The sequence below is a fragment of the Salvia hispanica genome, chromosome 6, assembly GCF_023119035.1.
Source record: "Salvia hispanica cultivar TCC Black 2014 chromosome 6, UniMelb_Shisp_WGS_1.0, whole genome shotgun sequence".
In the NCBI taxonomy this organism is placed as follows: domain Eukaryota; kingdom Viridiplantae; phylum Streptophyta; class Magnoliopsida; order Lamiales; family Lamiaceae; genus Salvia; species Salvia hispanica.
Genome location: NC_062970.1, coordinates 1,741,407 through 1,758,594, shown reverse-complemented (window position 1 = coordinate 1,758,594; position 17,188 = coordinate 1,741,407). Strand labels below are relative to the sequence as shown.

Here is a 17,188-nt window from a genome sequence, read left to right as displayed (position 1 = left end):
GATAAGGCATGCGAAGCAGCAAAGAACTTTTTTAAGAAAAAAATTAATTCAACTTGAAACGGTAAAAACTGAGAAAAAATGGAAAAAGAAAAGAAGATAGAAGGTGAAATTCGGCAACCGTCGTGCCACGCGGTGTGACCTGATCGGCCTCGATAGTGCGGACTGTACCACTTTGTAGTTCGTGTAGGTGGGCAATGCCCGATTTCGCGGCCCGCCTCACTTCCCTGCAACGGCATTCCATCGATCACGCCTCTTTATGAATGTTCAACGTCTACTCCTAGTTGTGGACTCGTGATCTAAAGAGGTTCTAATTACTTATTTTACTCTGTGCCATTAAAAATAAAATGTTCATTTTTTTGGTTTGTTCAATTAAAAATGAAACATTTTCTAAAATGAAAATAATATCATCCTTATCTTTTCATCTCTCTTATTTTATTCTATATATCACAAAATAACACTGTATAAAATATTGTGCCGAAAAACAAATATTGTATTTCATTTATAGTGAGACAAAGAGAGTACAATATTTTTTTAAACTTAAATTATTCACTCTAAAAATGCATATTCATTTTATTTAAATTTAACATTATCAAATTATGTAATTAAAAATGATTGTACCTATAAATATCATGAGTTTACAAGGATCATTCTCAAGCTTACTTATTTGCTTCTCCAAATTTATGGGCTAACAATCAGAGGGGTCAAATAATCTCTTTATACAAATTTTAAATTGTTAAAAAAAATCAATGGACACGTTTGAAATGATTATTTGAATGGAAATGGCACTATCTACATAATTTACATATATTATTGGCATGGTAACCTAAAATCTGTGAAACGTGAAACCAACGATTTTACAGTATTAAATTATTGGATTGATTGAATACAACACAACTAGTAGAAATACACGTTTGTTTGTGAACTGTAAATGCGTAACATCTAACATAAATGAGTATATACGCATGAAAAATAGCTAACATATTTGCGTGACACGAATTGAATTGTGTCCTTATCATGTCGATCCCGATAAAAATACAATAATTTCGATTTAGGTTGCCTTAAAATGGGATTTATATATCTCATTAATAATTACTACGGAGTAATTATTATTTAATTTCTTATTTTTATTTATTTTCATTCGATGTCTTCACCATCACGACCGCATCAACGTCTTATCATATTTCGTTCACAACATGTTTAGATCATTTTCGTGTCGAGCTCATACATTATCGTGTTGTGTCATTATCATGTTATTAACGTATCATGTCAACACGAACAAGATTGTATTGCTAACGAATTTATGACGTGTGCATGTCGAGTTTGATTGTAGCAGGTCGGATTAGTGTTCGGTTTGAATGTTTTCTTAATAGGTTGTGTTTGAGTTTTAACCTTAACGGGTAGGTCGATATTCAATCGACCCCGATAACAACCCAAGATGCACAATTTGCCAGCCCTAGTTTAAACCCAATATTCATTTGCCTTTCTATATTTGAACTAATCCAATATATTCAACTCATCCTGAGAAAATGGCCATCTCCAACAAGCCCAGATAGAAAGATATAAAGACTGGCATTTGAGCATTCATACCATCATTTATATCATCTCCGCCTACATTACATCTCTTAATCCAATCAAACTTGATGATACTTGTATTTCTGCCCAAGATTGAATCTTTTTACTTGACCACTGAATCCTTCTAGTACAAGCCTCCTTGCCGCCTCGATACCTTGTTCCAACGCAGCATCCACCTGTTCAAGGGGCACAGTCAAGTTGCCATGGTAAAAGGATTAAGGATCTTAATTGACCTAAACTTTCTAACTTAAGATTACCAAAAGTGGCACAGAGCAGATCAAAGTTCATACCGTTCTTCTAAGTATGTATGAACAAGCGAAAATTAGACACGTACCTGTTTTCTTTCCGTGGTGCTGAATTTTTGAAGAAGAAAAGCCTTCATATCCATTGTACCAGGCGGATTTCCAATACCTGGAAATATCGGGTATGCTTTAGTCACATGCTATATCAGTCGGACTCAGGATTCTGTTACTGACCTATGCAAAACCGGGGAAATTCCCGACGCCCATCTAAGTGTTCCATAACGCTCTTCACCCTGTGAAACAAGAGCCGTACGTTATGTGCTAATGTCATTTATAAAAGATTGTATAATCAGAATCTCTGATTTCACTAGAGAAATTTAATGGTTTTTAGTACAAGTATTTCGGTAGATTCTTCAAGCCAAGCCTAGAACTTGAGCTTGGCCATGTGCTTAATGGACCAAGATCATAGTAAGCTTGTTTAAAATGATAAATGGGTTATACACAAGTTGAGCTCGAGCAGCTTGCAAGCTCTGTAGTTTCAAATTGAGTAAAGGTCAATCATGATTGAGAGATCAAGGTTGAGCCATTGTGAAAACCAGATAAGCAAGCTTGAGCTTAGTAAGAACTAAATAAACCAAGGTTGAGCTCTTCTTCTCCACTCAGTTCATCTATAGCCCTACTACAATTAGTATGATTATAGTGTTAATCCTAGAATCGCAAGTGTGGCGCAATGGAGTTCATGATGAATTTTAAATCAATATCAAACACATAAAAATGATTTCTTTGACAATTTTCTTGAGAAGCTTTATCTAGAGACAATACCCATTGTGGTGACCATGTCCTCCTTTAGGTTGAAGCCTCAAAACTCCATTTGGCAAGCTCATCTCATCGTAGACCTACAAATGATTTTTGAAGAAGTCAGAGTTTATAAAAACGTGAACCATGTAGTTTGTTTTATTCTTGCAAGAAGTGAACAAAAGGAAAATTTCAATCTGACCAGTAGAATGTGGCGCAAGGGCACTTGATAATATGCAGCCAGTGACCCAACCTGGTAGCACACGGTAGATATAAAAAGTTAGTTTTGTAAGGCAAGAAATATCTACAAATTACACTATAAAGAAAGGCCTAATATATTTCATAGTAGACGTCGCTATGCCCTTAGTAATTAGAATATGCTAAAGTTGTCAGCAGCAGAGTTGATTCTGGTAAGAAAAATCATACTTCAAATACGTAAGTACCAAACTCCTTTAAAATGAGTTCAAAATTGAATCCAAAAAAGATTTCATTGAGCTGATTAACGATTTCTTATTTGATCAAAGAATCACTTGTTACACAACATCGCAGTAGAAAATACAACCCCTTTTCAGCTATGGGAGGATCGGTTCAAAACGAAGAAAAGGTCTCCTATACATCAACTTCATTCACTGAATACACTCCATTCTGTCATGTGACATTTTCTTAGGGAGTGCATATTCTGATTAGCAACAAATCCATGCCAAACCAGCAAGTTGCTGCAAAGTTCTATATATTGAAAATGACTATTGTTGGAGACTCGGAGTTATAACCTAGATAACAAAATGCATACGTGAAGCATTATTCACAAAAATGCAAACTTAGAGAAAAGTACTAGATAGTAAACCAACTGCATGGGCACATTATGCAATACATTATACGAGGGAAACTCAAGTATTGTAGAACATAGCATCCACAACCGAAGTTCAAAGCAGCAGCACTTAGTCAAAAATTATATTTTTCATCACCAAAAGCTAGTAAACGAACTTTATTAAACATTCAAAACATAAATTTAACAAGCATAATGTGGAGGAAGAACCGCTTCTCCGCTGAAGTTCATGTATGTCTGGGGTTTAGCCAATAAAACCGGTACTTGTCCAATGGAACCTGCACTGATTGTGTTCAGAATATGCAACTTCGTGAATACTTCTTAAAGGATGTGTGACGAGAGAGAGATGAATAAATAAGCACCTATGCCAATCAATGCTTTCGACTGTATAGTGTTCATCACAATGCCTTCCGCTTCAGAGATACGATCAACCATTTCAAAACCAACCTAGTTTCCATAAAATCACACAATTTCACCATAATATCATATATACCATTTCAGCAACACATATCAACGAATGCTAAACAAGAGCAGAGGCTAATACATTGTGGCGGGTTCCGTGGTATTTGTTTCCGGGGTTCCCTAATCCCACAATAAGCCAAGGAGTGTACTCAGTCTTGACCCCATTGGGCTGGGCTGTGGAGGCAGAGACTTGAAGCCTTGTTGGAGCTGAATGCTTTTGATGAAAAATTGGAACTTTGATTCTGGGATAAGAGCTGCTGCTGCTGCTTGTGCAAGTATTAGGAAAAGAAACTGCGAACAACATCACCTGAATACACCAATTCTAAATCAGTTAGTCTTTTGCATATAATGAAACCCTACGCCACTTGAATTCCTAAACCAAAACACACAAGCTGAAAAGCTAAACAGAGGAAATCTTAGACTGAAGTAATGAAATTCGGAATTTTGAGAAAACGGTAGTGATGGAACTCTACACTATTCAGCTCGGGTGACTAATTGCAGAAATTGTGGAAAACATTTCGGCCACAAATTACAAAAATTGTAGCAAACTTTTAGAAATTGGACCAGGAACTGTCGAAATTGATGGCCGAGAAAACTGATTTAGATTTAATTTTACCTTGCTAGGGCGCCGCGCCCGTCAATTCGGAACAAAATTTATCCCTCTTTATCCGCAGAAGATGGTCGAATTCACTGATTTTCTACTCTCTGTGTATTGGAGAAGAAGGAAAAAAGGAGATGCAAGATTTTGGTTTCTATTCACAAGCGAAGAAGCTATCTACGCTTTTAGTGCAATATATATTCAAGATAAACACGATTTATTCGTTGTGCGTATTTTTAATGGCTATGTTAAAGCTAAATATACAAATTAACTTAGGTATTTTTCATTCCTAAGGATTTCTTTTTATAAAATGTATAAATACAATATTAATTATATTAAAAACATAAACTCGTACGAGATTAATAAGTTTATAGTTTTGGATTTATAAAATTATGATAACACATAAACACATTTTTAAAAATTGCTCTTTTGGTGAACTTGGTTCGATTTGTTCATCCAACCGACATCGCGTCCACATCCTCGTCGCCCAGCTCCGGCATTTCTAACGCCGGAACTGATCTCATCAGCTCATAACTTTCTTCCAGAGGTGGGAAATCCATCCACGCCGGAATCCAGCGATCGCCCGCCTCCTCGTCTTCGTCGTTGCGCCGCGAGAAGATGCCGCAGAGGACGGCGAACAGAAACAGCGCCATGATGAGCGAATCGTGGCTCTTCTTATCCGAATTAGGGCCGAGGATTTGATTAATGTGTGGGATAAATGGGCGTAGCACGACAACCATTATCAGAAGAGCGATGACCGGAGTTGTTAGACGGCCGCGGAGGGGTTGAGACGAGATGGTGTCGTCCGTGGGGTCCACGGGGACGGGGCGGAGCTTCGTGTTGTGGTTGCGGGGTTGCATGTTTTTGTGGTTCTAGAAATAGTTTCGATAATGCATGACACGAGTTTTAATGTGAAATTTAAGAGAGATTAAATAATAGTTGTATTAGTATAGTCAGAAAAGCGACAATGGGGATATCACAAATGTTAGTAATTATAAATGTAAGTGAAAACAATGTTCTTTCACTCTTATTATTATTAATTCGGCGAATAAAGTGCATCTTTAATTTTTCCAAATAACTGTATAATAATTTTTTTCGAACGTCCATAATTAGATTATGAATTCAAAATCTTACAATATTTTCTCAATTCTTTTTTTAGGCCTATGTAATAAGAGAATTTTGCGATGAAATTCCATGCAGATAATAAACATATGAATCAAAGAATAATGTTTTACAATAAAGAGCTATAGTATTTCTTTTACACATATACCCAACTACTATTATTGATTCCAAATCAATATTATATATTTTTTTTATATTTTCTGGCTATCTAAAAATTAACGTAGTTAGTAACGAAATGGCGACTAAAAACAAAATTATCATGAGTCAATCTCGGATCTCTTATCCGAGCTAGGTCCGGGATTTAATTAATGTGTGAGATAATTTGTCGCAATATAATAAACAGTATCATAGAAGTAGAAGAATATGAATGGTTTGTTGAACATATTATAGCAATATTGCCAATATATTTTGAAATCTAAGCTGTTTGATTATAGTACAAATTAAAATGTTACAATTTTCATTTTATTACTTTATGTTTGACAATAAGGAATTTAGATTACGAATGTATTGGGTTTCTAAATAAATGTATAGAGTTGTTCCATGTAAAGATAGGGTTAAGAATTAAGATCGTGATGATGGGTCCAAGCCATTAATAGTTGTGGGGAACAATTGTGATGACAGATGAGTAGTAGGTAGCGAGAAAAATTGATAACAAAAAAGAGATAATTATGGAGTATAATAAATAATAGAATGTCGAAAAAATGGCAATGTTTCTTTTATCATACATTCATAATTAGATTATGAATTTGAAATCTTACAATATTTTTTAAATATTTTTATAGGCGTCTTCAATTCCACGATGAAAATACTATGCATATTATAAAGATATGAATCAATAATCATGGTCCATGGATGTAGTGAATCTAGTGATACCAAATCTTATGTTATGTATTTTTTATATTTTTTAGGTATCTGAAATTTAATATACTGATAATAACGAAATGAATTCAGGAACATTTTTAAAATTAAATTTCCTGTTTTCACAATAACGAGCATAAAATTTGTATTTAATTTATTGATATTATATTATGATGTATAATGTATAGTATAAATTTTGCAAATTTTTAGTATAAAGGTACGTAATAATATTGCAAAGTGGAAGTGGCCTTTGTGTGAAAATTTTGGAAATATTGTTGCGGGCATAGATAACAGTTTGAGCACTACAAAAATTGAAGATAAATCATGTACCACAAAATGTGCATTCCAACTATAAAACCAACTTAGTATCCATGTGCATATATCAGCCTAATTCGAGAAATAAAAATTACAGCCGATAACAAAAGATCCACACTCTTGAAATAAAAACACAAGCAACCATCAAAACCATAGCTTTATTTCTTAGTTCTACAAGCTCCTAACGTAGACGATTGTACATAAAAGGGAACCATCTCATCTCCGGTGTGATCATTTGGCGGCCGATTCCCTAACCAGGAACTCGTCCGACTCAGTCTCGCTCACCAGCTTCTCACTCTCGTCCCCCTTCCCTCCATCGACACTCTGCGACCCCGTCAACCTGGCCAAGACGACGAAAGACATCCCTCCGAGGATGTTGTTCAAGCACCTCAACCCGACCACCGAGGTCTTGAAAACAGCAGGCGAAACTCCCTTAGCTAACAAGAACTCGATACCATTCAGCGTCTGGTATCGGAGATTGCTGCTGACGCCCATGTGGATCGCCCAAGTGATGGCGTTCAGAACCGTTGGCGGAGCCTTGTTTGGCGTCTCGAAAGTGGGGTCCATCTTCTTCCTCATCTTGATCAGCCCGTTCGAAAGGGCGGTTCCGAGAAGTCCAGCTGCGAACCCAACACCTGCAAACAGAGTGCCTTTGTACACGAACGTGCCCAGCCTACTCATCAAGCTATAAGCCCCGGGCTCAAACATGTGGCTCGTTGGAGAGCTGGCGAAAATGCCGGGCAAGGACACGCTCGCTGAGGACATGGTCGGGGCCAGGAGATACATGAGCACGAAATTCATGATGGAACCAACAACAAGAGTCGAAAACACGAAATCCAGCTCGTTGAGGCCGAAATTCGGGCGCGAAGCCATGTCCCCTAAACAGCAAGCACTAACACCAACCAACTCTTCCATCAGGACTTTGAAAGGGAACTGCGGATCAGCAGCAACCCTAGACCTCCATCCATTGAGAAAAGCCCCAATCGGTCCAAAACTACCCGACGAATTGGATTCATCGGAATCCCCTCCACCGCTGCTCCACCCTCCGTTTCCACCACCACCTCCACCACCACCTCGTCCAACGCCTATATCTCCGCCACCCCCAGCACACGGTAGATGAAATCTACTATGCAGATCAAAACTCCCTATCAAATTTCCACGGCATTTCAACGAGGGAAACGACACTGAAGTATTATCGGCGAGTAATAGGGCAGAATCTCGGCCACCGCTAGGGCGGCCGTAGCTGCCAGCAAGAGGGGAGAATCGAAGCTGAGACATCGCAGCCATCTTTTATCCCTAACAAAACTGCTAAACCTAATCGGATCAAGCAGATCACTCGTCCTAAACAGTAGAAACAAATCAAATCAAATCAAATCTCATTCATATAGCAGGTGATACAAATTAACTGCACAAATCCACTAAAATCCAGTAAATGCATGCGAATTAACACATAAAAGCAGAGATCATCAACTTCAATACCTAAAACCCTAATTCACACAAAATAAAATCGATTTCCGAGAATCTGATTCAGCACCAGCTTACTCTAAGTTCACATTATTTAATTAACAAAAAAATAGAACCATTTGCAGTGACATCACAAGCATAGAGAAAACATTTTATGAATCATACCTAAGCAAAAATTCACAATTAAATAACATTACAACGTGCGGAAAAATGGGAAAGGGGTAATCATATGAAATGAACCTTGGGTTTTGAAGAACACAGCAACACTTGTTGAGAGAGGTGAGAGAGAAATGTGCTGTCAAGTATTTATATAGCGGCCGGCTACTTTTGGGCCCACTCACCTAACTATGGTTTGTATATTTAAGAAGAGAAATGGACCTTTAGGCCCACTACTATTGTAAAATTATGTTTAGTGATTATAAGATATGCTTATATCAAATAAAATTGAGATGCTAAAGATGAATATGAAAGCCCCCATTCCCAACTGCATCAAAATTAACACAGAAACAACAATCAAAACCATAACTTTATTCTTAGTTCTTCAAGTTCCTAAATCAAACCATTGTACAAGAAAGGGAACTAATTCAATAGCACAGCCCAAGTAAATTTGAGAACTAAGCGTCAAACCATTTCATCTAATCATTTGGAGGCCGATTCCCTAACTAGGAACTCGTCCGACTCGGTCTCGCTCACGAGCTTCTCACTCTCGTCTCCCTTCCCTCCATCGACACTCTGCGACCCCGTCAACCTGGCCAAGACGACGAAAGACATCCCTCCGAGGATGTTGTTCAAGCACCTCAACCCGACCACCGAGGTCTTGAAAACAGCAGGCGGAACTCCCTTAGCTAACAAGAACTCAATCCCGTTCAGCGTCTGGTATCGGAGATTGCTGCTGACGCCCATGTGGATCGCCCAAGTGATGGCGTTCAGAACCGTTGGCGGAGCCTTGTTTGGCGTCTCGAAAGTGGGGTCCATCTTCTTCCTCATCTTGATCAGCCCGTTCGAAAGGGCGGTTCCAAAGAGTCCAGCTGCGAACCCAACACCTGCAAACAGAGTGCCTTTGTACACGAAAGTCCCTAACCTACTCATCAAGCTATAAGCCCCGGGTTCAAACATGTGGCTCGTTGGAGAGCTGGCGAAAATGCCAGGCAAGGACACGCTCGCTGAGGACATGGTCGGGGCCAGGAGATACATCAGCACGAAATTCATGATGGAGCCAACAACAAGAGTCGAAAACACGAAATCAAGCTCGTTGAGGCCGAAATTCGGGCGCGAGGCCATGTCCCCTAAACAGCAAGCACTAACACCAACCAACTCTTCCATGAGGACTTTGAAAGGGAACTGCGGATCAGCAGCAACCCTCGATCTCCATCCATTGAGAAAAGCCCCAATCGGTCCAAAACTACCCGATGATGGAGACTTGGATTCATCCGAATCCCCTCCACCGCTCCACCCTCCGTTTTCACCACCACCACCACCACTACCTCGTCCAACGCCTATATCTCCGCCACCCCCAGCACATGGCAAATGAAATCTACTCTTTAAATCAAGACTCCCTATCGAATTTCCACGGCATTTCAACAATGGGAACGATACAGAGGTATTTTCGGCGAATATTAGCGAAGAATCTCGACCACCGCTAGGGCAGCCGTAGCTACCAGCAAGGGGTGAGAAGCGAAGCTGAGCCATCGCCGCCATCTTTTATCACTGTAAACAAATCAGATCAAGCAGATCACTCCTTCTAACCCTAAACTGATTCTAGAAACAAATCAAATCAAATCAAATCAAATCTCAAAGGTGACATAATTTAACTACACAAATCAAGCAAATTCAAGATCTTTAGCTGAAGATCAATGTGTATTAACACATAAAAGCGGAGATCATCAGCTCTGAAACCTAAAACCCTAATTTAAACATAAATCAAATCGATTACAAAATCTGATACATCACCAACTTAATTGAAGTGCAAAAGATTTAATAGACCAAAAAAATTAAATCTTTAGCAGTGACATCATAGAGAAAACATTTTTTGAATCATAAGTAAGCAACAATCATCAATAAAATAATGCTACAACGTGCGAGAAAATGGGAATCATAGGAAATGAAGAAATGAACCTTGGATTTCGGCTGTTGAGAATCAGTGCATCACTTGTTGAGAGAGAGTTGGTGACACATTTTATATAGCGGCAGACAAATATTGGGCCCCTCTCACCTAATTCTGGCTCAATTTAAGACGATAAATGGGCCTTTAGGCCCACTAATGTTACATGATGAATGTGGTTTTTTCTTCTTTTGAATGGATTTATGAGGAATAAAGAGTGTAATGATTTAATGGAGGTTGGATTTCACTTATTCAAATGAAAAATGAGTTGTTAAATTGTGAATGAATTGAGTATTATATGAGTATAAAAACAAAACTTGAAAAAATAGGTAGGTTGACGTAAATATATAGATATATCTTGAATATCAGTTACAAATAATAAAAAAAGTATGAACTCAAGGGGTGAGATCGAGTGGCATGAGACTCGTTCATCCTTAATCAAATGGTTAGGGGATCAATCCCTAGGCAAGAATGGAGCAACTTTAAATCCTTGGGCCAGCTGACCCACCCATTAAGGTGCCTACAAGTCAACGCGACGAATAGTCACTGGGCCAACCGGTACCAATGGTAATTACCAAAAAAAAAACAATATGAATTATTTCATTTTTCGTCCGTCCTTAAAGAATATTACTCTTTGGAATTGCCAATCAGAGTGCATGAGAGATCACCTCTTTGTTCCATCATCGCCATCAGACCTTTCCTTGCATCCTAATTTGCTCGTAACCATCTCTCTTTCTGAAACCTAAGTGCGAACCTGGTTCATTAGAATTTTGCGACTTTACACTATTGACAAAATTTTGTAATTTTGTGATATTGTAAATTATTGTAACCACGGACATGATTACAAGAATATACAATTTTGCTATTTTCTGAGGCATGCAAACACTATAAAGCTCGAATATTATGTTTATAAGGATGGTCATATTAATTACTATGAAATATAACTTGTGAATTGATATTCTTTAAGAAAAAAAAATGAAACTCTAACTTGATAAACCCGTTATTTATTTTTGTTTTTTCTAATTAATTTCAAATCTTAACAAATGAAATAAAACACATTTACTTAATAAAATTAGTTAACTCCTTTTGATACCAAAAATAGTATAGACATTTTGTTGCCTCGTGTTTTTATGGGCGCTATTGTGTTCATATCATTAAATTGACATTTTGTAGGTGTATCATTATTATTTGCCGTTTTGCAGTAAATAGAATTTTAATTACACTTGTTTACATTTCTTAATCAGAAAAGTATATGAGTAAACAAAATGACATAGAAGCCGAGATTGGCGGGCGCGGGAAAGTATTGTGGGACGGAGGGAATAATAACTTTACTCCCATTTACTACATCAAACTTAAAATCACGAAGATCTACAGTCGCCTTGTTGCATGAATTCATGGTGATGAAGATCTATGTATCAATTCGTTGAAAAACTGTATGAATGCAAAAAATAAAATAAAAAAGTTGCCATCTTTGAGTAATACCAAAGACCGTAAATTCATTCAACAAGGTGATGCATCCATCCCAGATTTCATCATTAAAAGGATGTAATGGTTTATAGTTTCAGTTGAAAATTTTGGTCAAATTTTCTCATTAAATCCCAAGAAAATTAAAAATGGAGTATTAAACTAAGAGTTCCAAAAAAATTTTCTCCGCTATCACAAATGTGTACAAAACAATGTCTATGATGAAGGAAAAGATAAGGAAATAGTAGAACTTATGCTTAAACAACCTCATTCTGAATAATGTTGAGCATCACCAAATTCATCGTTGTGTACATGTATGAAACAATTGAGAAAAATTGATACTTCATTAACTTGCAAGAATTCAACCCAATTTTATGATCTAAGACCATGTTTGGTAGGAGTGATAGCGCATCTATGGATGAAATTTTATGAACAAATTTGTACATAAAATTCTATCCCTAAATGAGTTATTATCACCCCTATCAAATATGACCTTATAGTTTAATATTGATTTATTGAACTCATAAATATTTCTTCATATACTACATATCTTATGCTACCATTCAGTTACTATTTATTTTACATAGGTCATCTCCAATCATTTACACCAAACTCAAATCTATTTTTGAGTATATATCACACCAAAAATAATTTTACTCCAACCATTTACACTAAATTTAAGATTTACGCTATGTTTGGGATTTTGTCTCATAAAACTTTTGCAATAACACCAAATATGATTTGAGTTTGGTGTGTGGTTGGAGAAGATTTCTACACCAAAACTCATTTTTGGTGTATAGTTGAAAATGATCTTATACATTTATTTTTGTTATAATATTTATTATCAGTATTATTTATTATATAATTATTTTAATAAAAGAAAGCTCGATTCATTTATTTATCTATCAATGTATCAAAGAATAAATAACGTTAAACATGCATCAAACGAGAAATAATATAATACTACTCCCTCCGTCCTACTTTAGAAGTCCCGGTTGGAATTTCCATAAATGGTATTAGGCCCCACATTCCACACTAATATAAAAAAGTAGGACCCACATTCCATTATTTTTTTCACCAACTTTCTTTTGTATTTTTTAAAACCCGTGCCGAACTCAACCGGGACTCCTAAAGTGAGACGGAAAAGTGAGACGGAGGGAGTATTATATTTTGTCAAATGTCGCAATCCACTTACTTAAAAGCACTGAATATAGAGCTTAAGTTTCCATTATTTATTATCCCCACGCTTTGGAATTTATTGAGTTTACTCATAAAGACTTTCCATTTGTCTCTGCTCTGCTCTGCTCCACACCAAAATGGAGCAGCAACGAGGAGATGATGCAGCAGCTAAAGAGGAGGGAAAACAAGCCATGAAAATGAAGAAGGGGCATCTAGCTCCGGCTCTCAAGCTCTCCCTCCCTCCTCCAGACGAAGCTTCTCTCTCTAACTTCGTGTAAACACTTACTGCTGCTGTTTGTCTGCGGTGTTTGATTTTGGGATTAATTGTTGGTTTTTGAATGATAGGACGGGATCTGGGGCGATTGAGGGCGGTGATTTGTTGGTGAACAAAGATGGAGTGCAGCTTGTCTCTGAGAATGAAGTTCAAGCTGTATGTGTTTTTGTTTGATTGAAATGATGATTTTGATTCAGTTGCTTTTTTTGATTTGGGGTTTGGGTTGGAATGTTGGAAATTTTAGGTTTTTATGAATGAATAGTGCATTCTTAGGACTTGTTTGGTATGATGGTGATGGTGATGGTGATGAAATGGAATTGAGGTATGAAGATATGAATGTAGGAAAGGAAAGCTAAATTTTTGATGTTTTCTTTGGTTGGTTATACACAAGGAACACAAATTCTTGGGGTGAAACTGGGAAATCATAAAGTATAAAAGGATGAATTTTGTCAAAGAATGAAATGTTGAATCCGAATAGGACGAAGATTCGTGCGAAAATATCATACCAAACATGTCCTTACTGATAGGAATGTCATTCCATTCGCACCTTAATTCCATCACACCAAACATGTCCTTATTGATTCGTGATGATGCTATTGTGTTGTGTGTTGTCTTACATAGCTATTTACATGGTAGTCAATGTACCAACTTTTGAAATCAGTGTAATTTGTATCTTCATATTTATACGTTTTAAGAAGAAAATCATGGATCGATAAACTTGTCTTGATCTTGAGAGCTTCGAGAACTATTGCAACGAAGTGTAAAAGTAAATGTACTGAACGTATAAATAGTTTGTGATATTTTCCAAGTGTAGAGACTCCCAGTTTGGGACTTACATTTGTCATCTGTTTCAGTCAGCACTAATCCAGCCATCCGATAACCAGTTGAGCTTAGCAGACTTTGATGTTGTTCGAGTAATCGGTAAAGGGAATGGCGGCATTGTGCACTTGGTGCAGCATAAGTGGACAGCCCAATTCTTTGCTCTCAAGGTATTCAAGATCAAAACATTCCCTAATTGTCTTCTTGCATTAGTTACATTACTAGTATTATAATTACATTGCAGTATCCTTTATCCCAACTTTTACTTTGATCAGGTCATTCAAACAAACGTCGAAGAGTCTACTCGTATGCATATAGTAAGAGAGCTAAAAATCAATGAATCAGCAACACAGTCCCCTTACATTGTAGTCTTCTACCGATCTTTCTATGAAAACGGTGCAATCTACATAATCTTGGAGTACATGGACGGCGGGTCTCTTGCAGATTTTATGAAGAAGGTTAACATGATCCCCGAGCCGTATCTTGCAGCAATCTGTAAGCAGGTGGGGTTTTGATTCAAGCAATGATCATTAGTTCTTGGCTTTAAGAAGTGTTCTAACTGTTAGCATAGCTGTTTAGGTACTGAAAGGCTTGTGGTATCTTCATAACAAAAAACACATTATCCACCGGGACATGAAACCTTCGAATCTGCTGATAAACCACAGAGGCGAAGTCAAGATAACCGACTTTGGTGTTAGTGCAATGCTCAATAGCACGTCTAGTGTGGCTGATACATTCACTGGCACGTACATGTACATGTCTGTAAGTAATCACGATGTTTGTTCAAATAGCGTTGTGCTGCTGTTTTTATGCCATCTAACCAAATCTGAGTATTTATTGTTGTTTGTTAAATGTGTCCATTTTAGCCAGAGAGAATCCGGGCAGGCCCATATGGTTACAAAAGTGATATCTGGAGCCTCGGGTTGGTCCTGCTAGAGTGTGCAACGGGGAAGTTTCCATTCTCCCCACCACAGCCGGGAGGGTGGGCCTTCTACGATCTGATGAATGCTATTGTGGATCAACCGGCACCTTATGCATCTTCTGATGTATTTTCGACTGAGTTCTGCTCTTTCATTTCTTCTTGGTACCATACTCATACTACTCCTAATCCTAATCTAACTTTTGATGATTTAATGAGTGTGAGAATTGATGTTGTCTTGTTGTAACTTTCTCAGTGTGCAGAAGGATCCAAAGGATAGACTTTCTGCGAACGAACTCATGGTGATTAGAAACTAGTTGTTTGTTTCATTATTTTGATGATATATTGATGGTTATGGTGGTTGATGATTAATGTGATTAAATGCAGGCACATCCTTTTATCACTATGTACGACGAGCTTGGCGTTGATCTAGCCATGTACTTGACGAGCGCAGGACCTCCACGGGAGGAGGTTCGAATCTAACCATGTTATGACAAGCATGCTTCTAGGAGTTGGAATTAATTTTGTACTATTGTAAAATGAAGACGGTTGGAAATAGAGAATCTCGTGAATCACCCCCAAATTTGGGATGTCTTTGAATTTTGAAACCCCATAATCATCAATTAATCTTGACAAGTAGTAGTATATGTTTAGCAATCCATTCAAGAAGTATACTTCACAAGTCCAAAAATACAGTAAAAACAATTAGTGAAGACCTAAAAAGAAAAGGGTAGCAATAGCTTCTAATTCTGCAAAACAAAAACAAAAGTATGAATCAAAGACAGGTGGGAGCTTACTGACTAGCACAAGTTCAACTTTCTGCAAGCTGTCGATGCTCACGGGTTCAAAAGGCGCAACGAAGAGCAAGTCCTTCCTCATCAAGGTGCACGATATGCGCCCTAGTAAAATACAGTAGGTGGGAAGGATGTGACGCAGGAGAACTGGACCTTCACGAACACGAACTTTTGGAGATCTAAAAACAAACCAAATCAAAATATCCCAAACAAACCTCGAAAGCCAATGCAACTTCCACCAACCAGCAATGTTACTCAATACATGCTATGCTCACCTTTTAACGTGGAAAGCAGCCTTCCGAAAACTTCGTGGAAAATGATGGTGGACACATTAAACATCTATAACGGATTAAGAACATGAGTAATACAACAAAAATCCAGAAGCCTAAAAGCAGAAACAGAAGAGTCTGCTCATGGCGTTAAAGCTGATGAAATACAGAGAAAAGAATGCATCATTCAAATGTTGCAACAAACTCGTGTGATAAAGGGATTGTAAGATAACTTATGCCTCCTATAGGTTTGAGAAAGAGCTTTCAAGTAGCATGCTTCCATAAATGGGATGACGGAATAAGTTCAGTGTGAAACATGAACAAAATAAAATACACAGAATTCCTCGAGACAGGCTTGACTCACAGCAACAATTACATCCGAATTGACAGATTAGTGGCTTTAAATGAGTAATGAAGATTCTAGATAAAATTTAACAAACTCCCTTATCAGCCCAGCCTCTACCTTAAAGCCTGATGAAGTCAAGTTAAAATTGATTAGCAAATTCATCGAACCATTAAGTTTAGAGCATCCTAGAATTATATATGCTCCAAACATAGTTATAAAACATAACCCTATCTTGACTTGTCATATCTAATCATCCAAAGCAAAAAGACCCTAATGTCATCTGGAACATGAAAACATTATACCCCAATGGCAGGATCAGATAGGTTTTCAATTGATTCCGGACTTCAGAAGAAGCATAATTTTTTAGTTGAATATACTGAAGTGCAGAAGTTGCCACAAAACCATTAAGTAAAACTACATAAATCAACAAGAATGGCTCTAGATAGTTTGATTGTCATGTTAAAAGGTAAACTTAACTATAGGCCTCTATAAGCAGTACCTCAAATGAATACAACAGCCTCTCCTATTCCATATATCACCACTTACCTTGACCAGCAATATATTATATATACACTTCGTCCTCCATGGAAACGCAGGATGGTCACAAGCCAGCATACTATCATCAAAGCCTTCACGTCTGCAAGAGGTTAGAACTGTAGCAACAATGAAAACTGATGTAAAATGTAAGTTCATGAAAAAACTAGATACGTTATGACAAGATGCCCTCATAGGCGAAAGACTATTAACACCTCACCAGCCAGTACAACAG

At 37.4% G+C, this 17,188-nt stretch overlaps 5 protein-coding genes across 6 annotated transcripts; 1 reads left to right on the top strand and 4 right to left on the bottom strand.

The window, feature by feature from the left end:
• Positions 1–1,519: 1,519 nt before the first annotated feature.
• On the bottom strand, positions 1,520–4,652 carry LOC125192320 (chloroplastic group IIB intron splicing facilitator CRS2-B, chloroplastic-like). Its single transcript, XM_048089862.1, has 9 exons — positions 4,514–4,652; positions 3,980–4,204; positions 3,798–3,882; positions 3,646–3,713; positions 2,812–2,862; positions 2,637–2,710; positions 2,049–2,107; positions 1,907–1,983; positions 1,520–1,748 (listed from the first exon to the last, which is right to left on the bottom strand). Exons 2-9 carry the CDS (start codon positions 4,199–4,201, stop codon positions 1,632–1,634), a joined length of 753 nt encoding a protein of 250 aa, XP_047945819.1. The 5' UTR covers positions 4,202–4,204; positions 4,514–4,652; the 3' UTR covers positions 1,520–1,631.
• Positions 4,653–6,802: 2,150 nt separating this feature from the next.
• LOC125196828 (protein RETICULATA-RELATED 3, chloroplastic-like) lies at positions 6,803–8,589 on the bottom strand. 2 transcript variants are annotated; one of them, XM_048095477.1, is made up of 2 exons: positions 8,495–8,589; positions 6,803–8,131 (listed from the first exon to the last, which is right to left on the bottom strand). In XM_048095477.1, exon 2 carries the CDS (start codon positions 8,075–8,077, stop codon positions 7,022–7,024), a length of 1,056 nt encoding a protein of 351 aa, XP_047951434.1. In that variant the 5' UTR covers positions 8,078–8,131; positions 8,495–8,589; the 3' UTR covers positions 6,803–7,021. The 2 variants fall into 2 exon arrangements, with proteins under 2 accessions (XP_047951434.1, XP_047951435.1); XM_048095478.1 differs by lacking the exon at positions 8,495–8,589 and adding an exon at positions 8,420–8,438.
• Positions 8,590–8,762: 173 nt separating this feature from the next.
• LOC125196980 (protein RETICULATA-RELATED 3, chloroplastic-like) lies at positions 8,763–10,454 on the bottom strand. Its single transcript, XM_048095660.1, has 2 exons — positions 10,370–10,454; positions 8,763–9,961 (listed from the first exon to the last, which is right to left on the bottom strand). The coding sequence occupies exon 2, from the start codon at positions 9,950–9,952 to the stop codon at positions 8,894–8,896; it is 1,059 nt and encodes a 352-aa protein (XP_047951617.1). The 5' UTR covers positions 9,953–9,961; positions 10,370–10,454; the 3' UTR covers positions 8,763–8,893.
• A 2,618-nt stretch (positions 10,455–13,072) lies between these two features.
• Positions 13,073–15,610, top strand: LOC125191623 (mitogen-activated protein kinase kinase 2-like). The gene is made up of 8 exons (XM_048089018.1): positions 13,073–13,272; positions 13,344–13,428; positions 14,127–14,261; positions 14,367–14,594; positions 14,671–14,853; positions 14,958–15,175; positions 15,267–15,312; positions 15,398–15,610. The coding sequence occupies exons 1-8, from the start codon at positions 13,136–13,138 to the stop codon at positions 15,491–15,493; spliced, it is 1,128 nt and encodes a 375-aa protein (XP_047944975.1). The 5' UTR covers positions 13,073–13,135; the 3' UTR covers positions 15,494–15,610.
• A 43-nt stretch (positions 15,611–15,653) lies between these two features.
• On the bottom strand, positions 15,654–17,148 carry LOC125191624. Its single transcript, XM_048089019.1, has 3 exons — positions 16,966–17,148; positions 16,080–16,143; positions 15,654–15,983 (listed from the first exon to the last, which is right to left on the bottom strand). The coding sequence occupies exons 1-3, from the start codon at positions 17,146–17,148 to the stop codon at positions 15,910–15,912; spliced, it is 321 nt and encodes a 106-aa protein (XP_047944976.1). The 3' UTR covers positions 15,654–15,909.
• Between the last annotated feature and the right edge of the window lie 40 nt (positions 17,149–17,188).

Coding starts and splice junctions, on each gene's coding strand:
- LOC125191623 (XM_048089018.1), top strand. CDS start 13,136: ATGGAGCAGCAACGAGGAGATGATGCAGCAGCTAAAGAGGAGGGAAAA. Junction 14,262..14,366: donor CCCAATTCTTTGCTCTCAAG/GTATTCAAGATC, acceptor TACTTTGATCAG/GTCATTCAAACAAACGTCGA. Junction 14,595..14,670: donor TTGCAGCAATCTGTAAGCAG/GTGGGGTTTTGA, acceptor ATAGCTGTTTAG/GTACTGAAAGGCTTGTGGTA.
- LOC125192320 (XM_048089862.1), bottom strand. CDS start 4,201: ATGTTGTTCGCAGTTTCTTTTCCTAATACTTGCACAAGCAGCAGCAGC. Junction 3,714..3,797: donor GAAAGCATTGATTGGCATAG/GTGCTTATTTAT, acceptor CAATCAGTGCAG/GTTCCATTGGACAAGTACCG. Junction 1,984..2,048: donor ATTTCCCCGGTTTTGCATAG/GTCAGTAACAGA, acceptor CGATATTTCCAG/GTATTGGAAATCCGCCTGGT.
- LOC125196980 (XM_048095660.1), bottom strand. CDS start 9,952: ATGGCGGCGATGGCTCAGCTTCGCTTCTCACCCCTTGCTGGTAGCTAC.
- LOC125196828 (XM_048095477.1), bottom strand. CDS start 8,077: ATGGCTGCGATGTCTCAGCTTCGATTCTCCCCTCTTGCTGGCAGCTAC.
- LOC125191624 (XM_048089019.1), bottom strand. CDS start 17,148: ATGAGGGCATCTTGTCATAACGTATCTAGTTTTTTCATGAACTTACAT. Junction 16,144..16,965: donor ATAATATATTGCTGGTCAAG/GTAAGTGGTGAT, acceptor AATCCGTTATAG/ATGTTTAATGTGTCCACCAT. Junction 15,984..16,079: donor GCTGCTTTCCACGTTAAAAG/GTGAGCATAGCA, acceptor GTTTGTTTTTAG/ATCTCCAAAAGTTCGTGTTC.